This window comes from Melitaea cinxia, chromosome 24, assembly GCF_905220565.1.
Source record: "Melitaea cinxia chromosome 24, ilMelCinx1.1, whole genome shotgun sequence".
NCBI classification, from domain to species: Eukaryota; Metazoa; Arthropoda; class Insecta; order Lepidoptera; family Nymphalidae; genus Melitaea; species Melitaea cinxia.
In genome coordinates this window covers 882,036-895,783 of record NC_059417.1, presented here as the reverse complement: position 1 = coordinate 895,783, position 13,748 = coordinate 882,036, and the positions used below count along the sequence as shown (strand labels likewise).

Sequence of the window (13,748 nt, the reverse complement as noted above, 5' to 3'; positions counted from 1 at the left end):
GCAGTAAGAATATAACCACCCCCTCTCTTCCCGTAGGTGTCGTAAGAGGCGACTAATGGATAACACAGTTCCACTACCACCTTGGAACTTAAAAAGCCGACCGATGGCGGGATAACCATCCAACAGCTGCCTTTGAAATACATAGGCCGAAGACGGGCAGCAGCGTCTTTCCAGCGTGGCGACTATGGGCAAAACACATGAGTTCATGCCATTTTTGGCGCGAACTTGTGGAGGCCTATGTCCAGCAGTGGACTGCATTAGACTGAAATGATGGTGATGATGATATGGTACTTTAACATTCTATTGAGTTAGGGCACAGCAGGATCGGTATATACAGCATACAACATAAAATCTGGATAAGCCCATCTGTGAAAGTACCTCAACCTTATAGAAGATCACAGTTAATATCACTGCATTCAAGTAGTGTTGTGTTCCTGTGGTGAGTAAGGTGACCAGAGCTCCTGGGGAGGGTTGGAGGAGGAACGGCAACGCGCTAGCGATGCTTTTGGTGTTGCATGCGCCTATAGGCTACTGTAACTGCTTACCATCAGGTGGGCTGCGTGCTTTTTCGCGCCCTAAGTCGTAAAAAATATATAAGTTTGCCTATTTTTTTTGTAACTTGTACACCTATGCTGACGCTAGACCATTTCCTTTGCCCTAAGGTTGCCTGGAAGAGATCGCTTTTTAGCGATAAGGCCGCCCTTTGTACCTAATGAATATATTGTCAATATTTTCTTTCTTTCTTTGATATGTATTATTTCTGTTTTTGGTGTAAAATAAAGTGTATTATTATTATTATTTTTTTTTCTTATTCAAATATATCTAAATCAATTCAAAAGTAACCACTTTTCAGGTTTGATTTTGACGCATATAATATTAATAATACGTAAAATATAACATTAAAAACAGGCAATAACGTTTAATAAATAAAAAATTAACTCACAAAAATCTTCGTCTTTCATCCCATCCAACCAACTGCGTAATCTCGAAATTTCCTTGAGTGATAGTTGTCCTGGTATCCTGGGTCAGGTGGACTGCATGCCTCCATATACCTCCCTGGTCTGTAATGGGCGCGGTGGTAAACACACCACTCTTTCCTCCAACGAGGGCACCCCCTCCGCACCACCCACAATCCTCCTCCACTGGATCTGATCCAAGACCAGACCAGCGCGTGCCATCTGTTTCATCTCTATAAATCTGAAAATATTATTTTTATTAAATAATAGTCAAAAAATCAATAGTACATTTGAAATAAAATTATATTTGTTTTTAATAAATTAATTATTAGTCAGTGAAAATACCATCGATTCAGAATGTAGATTCTGCAGAAAAGAATTGGTAAGAAGCTCCGCAGCTTCCCTTTTTTTTAAACTGCCTTTTGTCATAAAATTTATATCTGTCTTGCATTACATATAATGCTACTAAACACATCAATGCTTTATGTTCTTTTGTTATCTAATATATAAAATTCTCGTATCGCGGTGTTTGTAGTTAAACTCTTCCGAAACGGCTTGACCGATTCTCATGAAATTTTGTGTGCATATTGGGTAGGTCTGAGAATTGAACGACATCTATTTTTCATCCCCCTAAATGTTAAGGGCAGTCCACTCCTAAATATTTTTTTATTTTTTAGATATATTATTTATTTATATTTTATTATGATTTGGCGTTGAAAAATACAACCCTATTTCCAACTCCTATTTTTAAATAGCGTTTAGCGGCAAGACAACGTTTGCCGAGTCAGCTAGTTTTCTCTGTATATATGTATAATCTTGAAAAAGAATTTTAAATTTAATTTCTAAAGCCGTTTGTTGACTTATTTATAGTTATAATTTGGTGGTACAGTATCTTTAATGAGTTGGTTGGAACCTACAAATTAATAATTTAGATCAAAATTTATCTTGTATCTGTACCAAGTAGCAATTAAACTTTGATGTTAAATGTAGCTTTAGTTACCAATATGTCAAAATTATTGTTACATACATTATCCTCAAAATTTCAGTAGATAATGCTCGAGAAGTCCAACGTTTCTTCTATTTAAGTTAAATAAGAAAAATTCCTTTGTCCAACAGTAATATTTATACTTTATTGTAACCTGTTTAGTACTGAGCGAAATATTTTGCATAAAATATTGACAAATTTGATAATAAATGAAGCGTATCATCGATGGTCTAAAAATAATAATCAGAAAAGCGAAATAAGTAGCCGGTGGAGTGTAAAATAAAACAAGGCAACCGCGACCTCGCCTCTGCGCTTGATTTATTTTCGTAGCTACAAGGGGGTCTATTCATTTTGTCTTGTTTTTCTAAATTTTATTAATATTATTCGTTCTGACGTATTTTATGCTTGATGTTTTAGCATTAATTTGTCTGAATGGGGCTTACGTTAAAGTAAGTAAGTAATAACCGCTCTGGTGCAGTTGTGCGAGTAGGCTTTTAAAACACCGATCTGCGGATTCGATTCCCACTTAGGACATATATTTGTACTTCTACAAATACTTCTTTCAGGTTGGGATGTCTGCCCTTGTGGGTCTTCCTAGCGTACCTCGGAGAGTACGTTAAGATGTCGGTCCCGGTTGCTATCATACCTTATAGCGATAGTTACTCATAGTAGAGAATATATCCTAATCCTTTTCGTACACGGTGAAAGACTCCCCAGCCCAGTAGTGAGATGTGGCTGAACCGTTTCCGAATCGTACAATAGGTTCACAAAAGCTAAATTATATTTTCTCTGAGAATTTAACATTAATATAGTAAATAAGGAAGCTTTAAGGTCAATTTCCATTTCTAATTTTTACTTTCGTGACTTACTATATTAGTAATTTTTCTTGGACTGTAAATAGTTACAGGTTAATCTTCTGTACATCGAGTTGTCCATTTTATCATTGGCTGAAATATAAAGAAAAAATTACAAAAAGACAAAGCTTTTACTTACATCCTGACAATTATATTGAACCGCATTACAAATGCTGATGATTGAAACATTCTGCGGCCTATTAAGCAGCAGAACAGCTATCTGCCGTTCTGATATCCAACTCGACCAGCGCACGTACCAACCTGGAGGACAATTTAATTATACAATTGTAAAAGAAAACTCATACCGCTATAGATATAGAAGATCGACTATTTACAAAATAGCTAAGATATGAGTTATTATCTGTACTTAGCCTAAACAAAAAAAAAAGATGCTGGAACGAAATCCTTACTGAAATACAAGACTTTATCAAGAATCAAGAATTTTAATCTCAACTTTAGCATAGTAAAAATAAGAGTGGAACACATTATGTAGACATAACTTTTACATTTTATATATATATATATATATATATATATATATATATATATATATATATATATATATATATATATATATATATATTACAACTACATCGGCAAATAAGCGTACGACTCACCTGATGGTAAGTGTTTACCGTAGCTTTTAGACGCTTGTAACGCAGAAACATCGCAAGCGCGTTATCGACCCTACCCTGGAACACCCTCTTCCAGGAGCTCTAGCCACCTAACTCACTGCACTGCTTGAAACACACATCACTGTTTGGAAGCAGTATTATTATTCAGCTGTGATCTTCTGCAACGTCCTCGACTAGTCCAGTCGGGCTGCTCCAGATTTTGAATAGTTTAGTGGTACGATGGTATAGGTTGTGAAGTTCTTGTCCGCCATCGCAAAGGGAGGATCCTCCGACCAGACGGGTGTTGTGTCTGGTGGGCTACCGCCCCGACGATTGTTGTCGGATTCTTGTATATATACTCAATCACTTTGAAAACTCTGATAGCGCGATGTAGCATACGTCAGTTTTCTCTAATTACGTAGTTAGTATGTTGCGCGATAGATGTCGCCACAACAGGATATTTTTTGCTGTATCCTACCGCAGTTAAAGCTAGAAATGTATTATTATTTGTAAAGTAAATAATTAGTGAAATACTTACTGTCGTCAACTGGAGGATTGAACTGTATCGCGTGCGGAAATAGAAACTTAGGTGTTTTGATGCTGACGACGTAGATCGTCGCTACGGGGTTATTTGTGTTCATCTGGGAAAAAAATTATATCTGTGAATGATCATCTGAGATTGAAATAATATAATGTATATACATATAATATATAATAAATTACATAAAATTATTGTGTCTCTTCCTCCTCTCTTCCCGTGGGTGTCGTAAGAGGCGACTAAGGGATAACACAGTTCCACTACCACCTTGGAACTTAAAAAGCCGACCGATGGCGGGATAACCATCCAACTACTGGCTTTGAAATACACAGGCCGAAGACGGGCAGCAGCGTTTTTGGTGCGACAAAGTCAGCCCTGCGGTCACCAACCCGCTTGCTCAGCGTGGTGACTATGGGCAAAACACATGAGTTCACGCTATTTTTGTCGTAAACTTGTGGAGGCCTATGTCCAGTAGTGGACTGTATAGGCTGTAATGATATACATATAATAAATAAATAACAAACGACAAAATATCAAACGACCACCTGATGAAACTTTGTAAAGAGACCCTAATCGGCCACCAGATGAAGCGGCGTAAATGGGTATGGATCGGTCACACCCTCCGAAGGGATTCCTCTCACATATCGAGACAGGCCTTAGAATGGATTCCTTAAGGGAAAAGGAAACGTGGACGCCCCAAGCAAACGTGGCGTCGCTCCGTCACCGCGGAGATGAAGAATGTCGGGCTTTCCTGGCCCGAGATGAAGATGATAGCCCAAGAACGAGCGAGATCGCAGCGCACTATGGACGCCCTCTGCCCCATCCAGGGGACATAGGACTTGATGATAGTATACATATAATAATTAAAATTCGTTTAAATAAATAAAAGTCGTTTTAGTTACACTATTTATAACTCAAGAACGGCAGAACCGATTTGGCTGAAAAGTAGGTAGCTTAGAACCAAAAGACCAGAAAGATATAGGATACTTTTTATCCCGCTAAATTACGTTTTTTCTTTCGGAATAATCATTACATGGTATAAACAAAGTCATTTCCCTATATTTAAATCTATGCAACGGATTTTGTTGCAGTTTTCTTTAGTAAATAGAACGATTCCAGAGGAACACTGATAGTTTTAGAGGTTTCTAATGTGATGACGTAAATAAACACACTTTTTTTGCGCTTACATTGCAAATATTTATTTTAAATTTTATATTTAGTATCACCATTGCACCAGTGCGAAGCCGGGGCGGGTCGCTAGTGATAGATAAATACACATCTTATAACATAGACACACGATCGTCAGTAAATATGGTCAGCAACTTAACGCTTTTGTTATCTATATAAATAAATAAAATTGGAGTGTCTGTTTGTAATATTAAAATAACCGCTTACTAAATGCATATGGATGTATACACTGTACATATACCAAAATTACATTTTTTTTTACAATTGTTGTCTGTCTTTTTGCCCCGGCTAATCTCTGAAACAGCTGAACCGATTTTGACGGGACTTTCACTGGCAAATATAATAATGAGTAACTTTGGCTTCCTTTATTTTAGAAATATCTTTATTTTGTAACTCTGCGAGCTGACCAATATTTTTTTTTTAAATTCCACGCGGACGAAGCCGCGGGCACGCTAGTAAGTAATAATAGTGTATCTCACGTGTTACATATTCGATTGTATATTGTATAGGCAGCTTTTTAGTTGTCGATTCAGTATAAGATATAGTTATTATATAAGCTGTGACCCAGCCAAATAAAAAAAAAAATAGTAAATAGTAATAATCACTTTAATCATAATAATAATAATCACTTTAAATTAGCAAACTAAGGAGAAAAAAACCTTTTTTTAAGATTCATACATTATCTAGATCCACTTTAACATATTCGATGCACGTGTTTCGAACACAAAAACACGACATTTTTATTTGAGAAACAAGTATGATACAATTAGGTGACATAAATATACTTTTGGTAAATATTTTACAGCGATGTTTTTCTCAGAATATTTCGAGAGCAGATTATTAAGGTGGTTCCTTGTCAAATTCTTATTCTTTTCATGTAGACAATGTCCCATAAATAAAAGAATGTAACGCCTTCAAGCTTTAGTACCACTATATCTTAGAAATGAAACGTAAAGTTATAGTTATCGAGAAATATCCAAAAAAAGCGAAAATTTTAACCTTTGAGCTTTAATAACTTTTTTAGCACAAATGGGATCCTAGGGGACCTTTGGCACTGTATTTCTACTGGTTCACACAGAGTCTTTAGCAAAACCCTGTCGGAGTTCCTTTTTATTTTGAAATATTTATTTTAACCGGACTATAAGTCGTAATCAAAGAGTTTGCTCAACCTGTACTTAGTGAGGAATGATATAAGCTATAAAATATCACGTGAGATTAGATTATAAATGCGGATAAAATTTGGGAATTTCTTAGTAAACATTAAAAAGGCCTATTCCAACAAATGCAACTTAATTACTTAATTTCCATTTATTGTTTTCATTTGTATTGGTGTTAAATAAACGTTTAGATAAATAAAAAATAAATAATAAATAAATAGAACGACGCGTTGGCGTAACAGTTACAGCCCTGGTTAGAGGTTGTTACGCTGGCGGTTGCGGGTTCAATCCCCTGCACACGACAAACATTTTTATTGGCCATACAGATGTTGGCCGTGGTCTGGGTGTTTGTGCAGTCCTTGTGGGTCTACCCGCCGTGCAAGCTCTGATCCTTCTCCTAAATGGGGAAACAAGCCTATGCCAGCAGTGGGATATTACAAGCTGAAGCGTGAGCGCGCGAGCGAAATAGAAGTCTATATATTCATGATCCTAAAACCCATAATAATAATGCAGTGCAACAAGTACCCATAACAATATAAGAACCCATAATGATAATGCAGTATATTTTAATTATAATACTTAATAACTTTATACGTATAACGCAAGCTAATTACTTTTTTCTCTTAAGTAAACCTCTTAGCTAACGTATAACGGTAGCTTAATTAAGCTACAAAGTTAAGCAAGATAGGCGGACTAAACAATATTTGGCCGCATATTGTTTCGGAAGCCGTGCCAAAAGGCGCTTAGGGCCTGTTTCCACGGATGTAATTAAAGTTTATCCTGCAGATTTAATTAATTAATTAATTTATTTATTTACATAAAATTAATCAGTACGGATTTACCACTTACAATAATTAACATTTCAAATAAGTCACATTAATTAACATTTAAAAAAAAACCAAAATAACAAGTTACACTAATTGATCATAATAATAAGCATAAAAACAAATCAAAGAATAAACAAAAAAAAAAAAAAATAAATAATAATAGTAGAATTAAGATTCAGTCAAAATGAGACAAAAATATAAACAATACAAAAATAAAAAATAAAAAAATGAAATAAAATAAAAACAATAAAAAACAATAAAACAATAAATTACATGTCAGTTTATAAGTATAAATGATTTTTAAAAAGAAGTAAAATAATAATTCAAATACACTTATATTTTAAGACACACGCATCTCGCATTCACTTCACAGTACCTCAGGCACTACGACAAAATCATCTTCCATCCATCAGCAAACAGGTCACAGTGCGGATCAGCGTCCAGGAGAGCGATGAGCGCGTGTACACAGTGAAGTACAAAGGGCGGACTTATGGCTAACTAGCCATTTCTTCCAGATAACCCAGACATTAAAAGGAAACTTATTATCTACTAGCGACCCACCCCGGCTTTGTACGAGTGAAATGCTGACACTAATAAGATACTACAGGATGTCTTTATATTCAACGTTTACATTATTTTTATCATTAGACAATACAAACATATTTTCCTTAGGGGTTACTCTTGAATTGATAAATATGGTTTTAGTCTAATCCTATCCAACCTACTTACTATAAATGCGGATTAATAATTAACCTCAATACCGACTAAAATACGAAGATAGAATTTCGAAAAAATTGCTAGGCAAAGTAAATGTTCTAAAATCATTTTTTTTATCCGTTTTCACCTGAATGATAAATAAATGCTATAAAGAGGAAAGAATTGATTATTTGTTTGCATTGAATAGACTGCGAAACTACTGAACCCATTTGAAATTTTTTTTCACTATTGGGAACATACGCTATCCGCAGGTGACATAGGCTATATTATATTTTCAAAAAAATTGTTAAATACCCGTGCAAAGCCGGGGCTGCATGCTAGTCATTAATATTTTGTATGTTTATCTTATTCTTCTGTAAGTGTATGTATGTATTTTTTTATGTATTTATAATTCTATTTATATTTATCTACTTTTGCACAATCCCGCACTTTGTATCTCCTTTTACCTGGGGTTGTCTGGAAGAGATTGCTTATAGCAATAAGACCGCCTTTACATGCTGTCATTGTAACTACTTTTTGTTTAATTTTATTTCTGTTCTGTTGTTTTTTTTTTTCTTCTTTTTTTTACTACGTAAAAGTGTTTGATTATATGTATGCAAGAAGTAATAAAAAAATAAAAAAATAAATGAAATACTTTACTACATTAACGAGTATAAAAGACACAAAAACAAGCATAATAGTTACTCTTAGAAGCGTGGTGAAAGTAAACGATAAGTCATAAACTCATCTGACTGAGGACTGAAAGGTCGCTTAAGTTTTTTCTCATCAATGTTTAGCCCATTAGTGCATTTTGGAGTGACACCGCTTTCAAGCTGGGTGTAGCATTAAATTAATTGGATATTTATTATACAAAATAGTGTATGATGGCAGATGGCTGTCACAGAAAGCAGACATTATTATGAAATCCTTAGAAACACTTCCCTATGTATGTTGTTAATACATACCTTGGGATACCTCAATGTTCTGATCGTTGGATAAGCTGCCCTATGTGTGTGTTGTTAATACATACCTTGGGATACCTCAATGTTCTGATCGTCGGATAAGCTGGCGGTTCCTGCTGGTCCAGCCCGTACCACGGGTACTTGTGTTGTTGAACCTCGGAGTCGTTGTATGTCACGTACATTAGAGTCTGGCCGTCAGGGCTGAACCAAAGCGCTCGGTCTAGTCTTAGCACTTCCGTTTCGTATAAGAAATCTGGGACACCGTTAAAGATGACTCCTGGGATACCTGGAATTATTTTATTCTATATTAATGTAATTTTTTATACGAAAAGCGTGCAGCCCACCTGATAGTAAGCGATTACTGTAGACTATAGACGCCTCCAATACCAAAAGCTTCAAATCACGTTGCCGACCCTACCCCCAAACCTGCCTAGGAGCTCTGGCCATCTCCCTCACATACTTTAATTACAACAAAGAATTGACATTGAAATCGCTGGGTTAGCTACTTAGCTAGTGTGTATGTAATTGTTTTCGGCTTGACGTAGCCCGATGAATAAACGTACATATCAAAAACTTCTTCTAACTGTTAGTAAGACAGTACAATTGATATTATATAACACCTAACTATATAACTATATATATTTTAACGTGTCTTTTTATTCTGTTTTAAAATTAGAAAGAACCCACTGAAATTCTATTTCGTTAGCCAACTGTGGGTATAACAAATTCTTTACAAAGTCTTTTACAAAAAAGGGCTCGATTTCCATCAATTTATTTGCAAGTACGAGGTACGCAATTTTCACGGAAAACGTAAGAATTGGCATCCCGATAAAATCAGCTACGTAGCTTTTCAAGGACTTTTATTGTCGTAATACAATGTTTAGAAAGATGAATGTGTATGAGCTCATTACACTGTGGCGTATCCACATATATAGACTTTTTATATCGAAATAATAATGAAACCTCATTTCTTGTTTTTATTTAATCTATAAAAATATTTTTTGATAGATGTCAAGGATTTGTATTTTGAATCCTTTATAATTTTTGTTTTACAACTTATTAATTCTATTTTATATTTTACTGCGTGCACGTTGTTTTGGGATTATATTGTATATTTTGGTATGTGAACGTTGTTTTTTTTTATATAATTATTTTTTAATAAAGAGTCGGTGGAGATAGCGAAGATCTTATTATTATTTAAACCATTAATAGCTCATTCACTATTTACTAATGGCAGTAAACGCACCATTGTAGAACTGTGTTAGATGTGTATTTGTTACCAAATTAAAAATAAATGATTTTAATTTAATCAAAGTGGAAAAAAAATATCAATGAATTTCGCATGATTAGGGATAATCCAAAAAGTACTCGTCAGGGACATGACAAGCAACAGCTTGTTATATAAGCTACCTATACCTATTGCTATAATATGTAATGTATAATATAAACTAATCTTTTAATGTTACTTACCCTCATATCATGTATTGTCTCTGTAACCTTTAGTCTTTAGTTAGTGATAAGCAATATTTACTAATTACTTCTATTAGCATGTAATCAGTTAATCACTATTAGACTGTGAAAAATATTTATTATTTACTTTAATATTATATGTACTTTAAACCCTTAATTATGTGAGAGCGGATTTCTTATGTAGAGTGGTTAGTAAGTAATTATCCCCTCCTATTCCATCCTATTCCGTCCTATTCCAAGCCCCATAAATACTCCAGGACTCCCGCAATCACGCATTCTATTTCCAACTCCTAACTATATCAGTACTCTGTTTCTTTGATTGTTGTTACTATTGCTATTGATTAAGTTTCTTTATATTAAAAGTTATTATTAAAAGTGTTAATAAATAAATTAGTTTTAAAAAGACTATTTTTGCTCTCGCCACATAACAAGCTTTTGTATAGTAAAATAACCACCAAAATCGGTACACTGTAAATATTTATGAGGTAACATTCATAAACAAAAAATGTGAGTTCATTGTTTTTGACGTCTCCTAAAAGCGTCTCTAGTCGCTACGCGTTTGATGTAATTATTAATTAATGGCATTATTTATACAAGTCCGTGAATGCATTAACTGCGTCGTACGGTGTGAATAGCTCTTTATGTAACCCGGATCTAACGCAAGATTACCTTTGTGAGGCACGGGAGCGAAATGCAAACAGACGCTTGATAACTGTGTAGCTATTTCAATATGTATAATTAAAACGCCAGGTGTTCGAGCATATATTTATTACTCACTAGCTGTAACCAGCAAGCGTTGCTACACTTTAAAATTTTTTTTTTGGTCGTACCAATTCAAAAACCTTTGTGGGCTCATGCACAACACTGCTGAAAATCATGACATACAGACAAACATTCAATACAATACAATACAAATATACTTTATTGTACAACCAAAAACAATACATGTAACATAATAGAAAAGAAACAAGCAAGAAAAAATAATAATAACAAAAATAAGGAATTTACAAAAGAACATTCATTTTTATATAGATTAAGCAAATACGTTATACGTTTGATACTCAACGGCCTTCAATAGGAGTTTTACCTGTATTGGTGGTCCCGAAACATACACAACACAAGCACAAACGCATACACAAGCAGAAAGGCACAGACTACGGCGAACATCTGTATGGCCTACAAAAATGATTTCTTCTTCGAAACCAAAGTAACCGAATTATTTTTAAACGCATCAAAAGATTCAAGACCAATCAAGCGTAAAATGGTCTGAATATTTCATTTTCTAATGAATTTTCCTTAAAAAAATTAACAAACTTTTTCCCCTAAAGATTAATTAAAGGGCTTTAATTTCCCGGCAAAAATTCAAGTCTCAATCATTAGATTTCAATGAAACTTCGATTTTCATTAGCCATTCAAAAAAAGAAGGAGGTTCAAAATTCGAATGTTTTTTTTTTTTTTTTTAAATGTTACCTAATTAAATTTTACTGGGTGTATCGATTGGAATAATTCTTTTGTTCGAAATTTGGTGCTTATAGTGTAGTCTCACTTAAATATTTTGATATCTGACAATTACTTTTTGGGTTATCCATAATGTTGACTGTTTTTCGATTAACTACATTGACGATTTTCTCTTTTTTTTCACCTTTTGAATTTTTTCTTAACACTAATCTATGAACCCCGGCTGCATACACGAAAAAGGATGACTCATTGTGCCGTTACGCGCATTGTACGCTTTACCACATCTATCTCTCTTCCACTCGATTGGCCTATGCGTCCGAGGAGATATTTTGTTATGACGTTGTCACGTTAAACTATCGTTCGTAAACCGACTTTACAGACAACCAATTTCTTTTTTCGTTTGATAATAAACATTTTACCGTCGCTGTTTAGACGCCGCGTTGGCGCAACGGTCACAGCTATGGATTGTACCTGTTGCGCTGGCGGTTGCGGGTTCGATCCCCGCACATGACAAACATTTGTGTTGGCCATACAGGTGTTTGCCGTGGTCTGGGTGTTTGTGCAGTCCCTGTGGGTCTCCCCACCGTGCCTCGGAGAGCACGTTAAGCCGTCGGTCTCGGTTGTTATCATCTACACCTGATAGCGCTCGTTACTCATAGTGGGGAATATATCCGCCAACCCACATTGGAGCAGCGTGGTGGATTAAGCTCTGATCCTTCCCCTACATGGGAAAGAGGCCTATGCCCAGTAGTGGGATATTACAGGCTGAAGCGTAATTTTACCGTCATTTTACTTAATTTTATCTCATCCAACTCATCTGTATAATCACTCTGATTTTCATTTTCGATGCCTTTAATGAAATTATTATTTCGGGATGTGGATGTGTCAATTAAAATTTAATATATCACATTAAATTTATGTTGTGGTAAAAGGTAGATGACATTATTTTTGCGAGGAGATCATTTTATTATTTCAAAGCGTGTGCAATAGTGTATGTATATTTGTGTGTGTGTGTGTGTGTGTGCGCGCTTGAATTATTCTCTCTGATCTTACCATTGCTTGTGATCCTGCAGACCAGAGCCTTCAGCACCTTGGGCTTGTAATAGATGTCGTTGTCATACACGTAGACCAGACCCGAACCAGTCGGCGTCCACTCGGCGTACTGCAGCAGCGGAGCCGATCTGTCATCTTCTATCGGAGATATTGGGATTTTGTTCCTGGTGAGAAAAATTGTTGCTATTAATGCGTATATATTTTTATTGTATCATGATACCATATTGTTTAAAGAGTGGTTATTTTTGTCGGTTTCTCTGCCGAATATACATCCCAAATAGGTGGTAGCGATTTACTAAAAAAAATACCTATAATTTCAATTTGATAAATGACGTTTTCAAGTGTGTTGAAGCTGACTTGAGTCGAGTAAGTTTTGATTTTCATTTATTATTTATGTTAAATCTTTTTATATTAGTAATTATGTCTGTTTTTATACTATTAATTGATAAACTGGTGGTTACCGTAGTCTCATGGTCCCTATGGACACTGGTAAAATCAACGTGTTGCCCATCTTAATCCCGCTGTCAACACAGCATACCTTTAATATGTCTATGTTTATTATACTTTTGATTCTTAAGTGTTATTTTATTCTCCAAATTATCAATAAATTGAAGAAAAAACGTTTAAATCATTAGACTTCTACGGTTCACGACATCGAATAGAATATTACTTTGAAAAGCAATTACTAACCGCTGTCACTACAGTGGTGACCAAATCACTTCAAATCTAAAGCCTGCGGTTTCAGTCCTTATTTATGTTTAATATATATATTGAAATATAACGTAAAGCTATCAACATATGAGTGTAAGTTTTGATATTTCACACTCAATCTTTTCGTTATTAACTTGTTATCGAATACTTAGGGTGTGAGCGATCTCAAATATGAGGCATAAGATTGCGTAGAGGTATAATATATATATATATTATACCTGTCTATATATCGAATTGAGTTACCTCCTCCTTTTTTGTAAGTCGGTTTAGAAGGATTCA

General features: G+C 34.9%; 1 protein-coding gene across 1 annotated transcript in view; it reads right to left on the bottom strand.

Annotated features, from left to right (window-relative positions):
- Positions 1–13,748, bottom strand: part of LOC123665602 (inactive dipeptidyl peptidase 10) — a 188,366-nt gene that overhangs the window by 16,227 nt on the left and 158,391 nt on the right. Inside the window, exons 5-9 of the mRNA XM_045599882.1 lie at positions 12,759–12,922; positions 8,846–9,063; positions 3,948–4,050; positions 2,935–3,056; positions 944–1,197 (exon numbers count right to left, since the gene is read on the bottom strand). Of these exons, the coding sequence (XP_045455838.1) occupies positions 944–1,197; positions 2,935–3,056; positions 3,948–4,050; positions 8,846–9,063; positions 12,759–12,922 (861 nt within the window). The remainder of the gene's footprint in view (positions 1–943; positions 1,198–2,934; positions 3,057–3,947; positions 4,051–8,845; positions 9,064–12,758; positions 12,923–13,748) is intronic.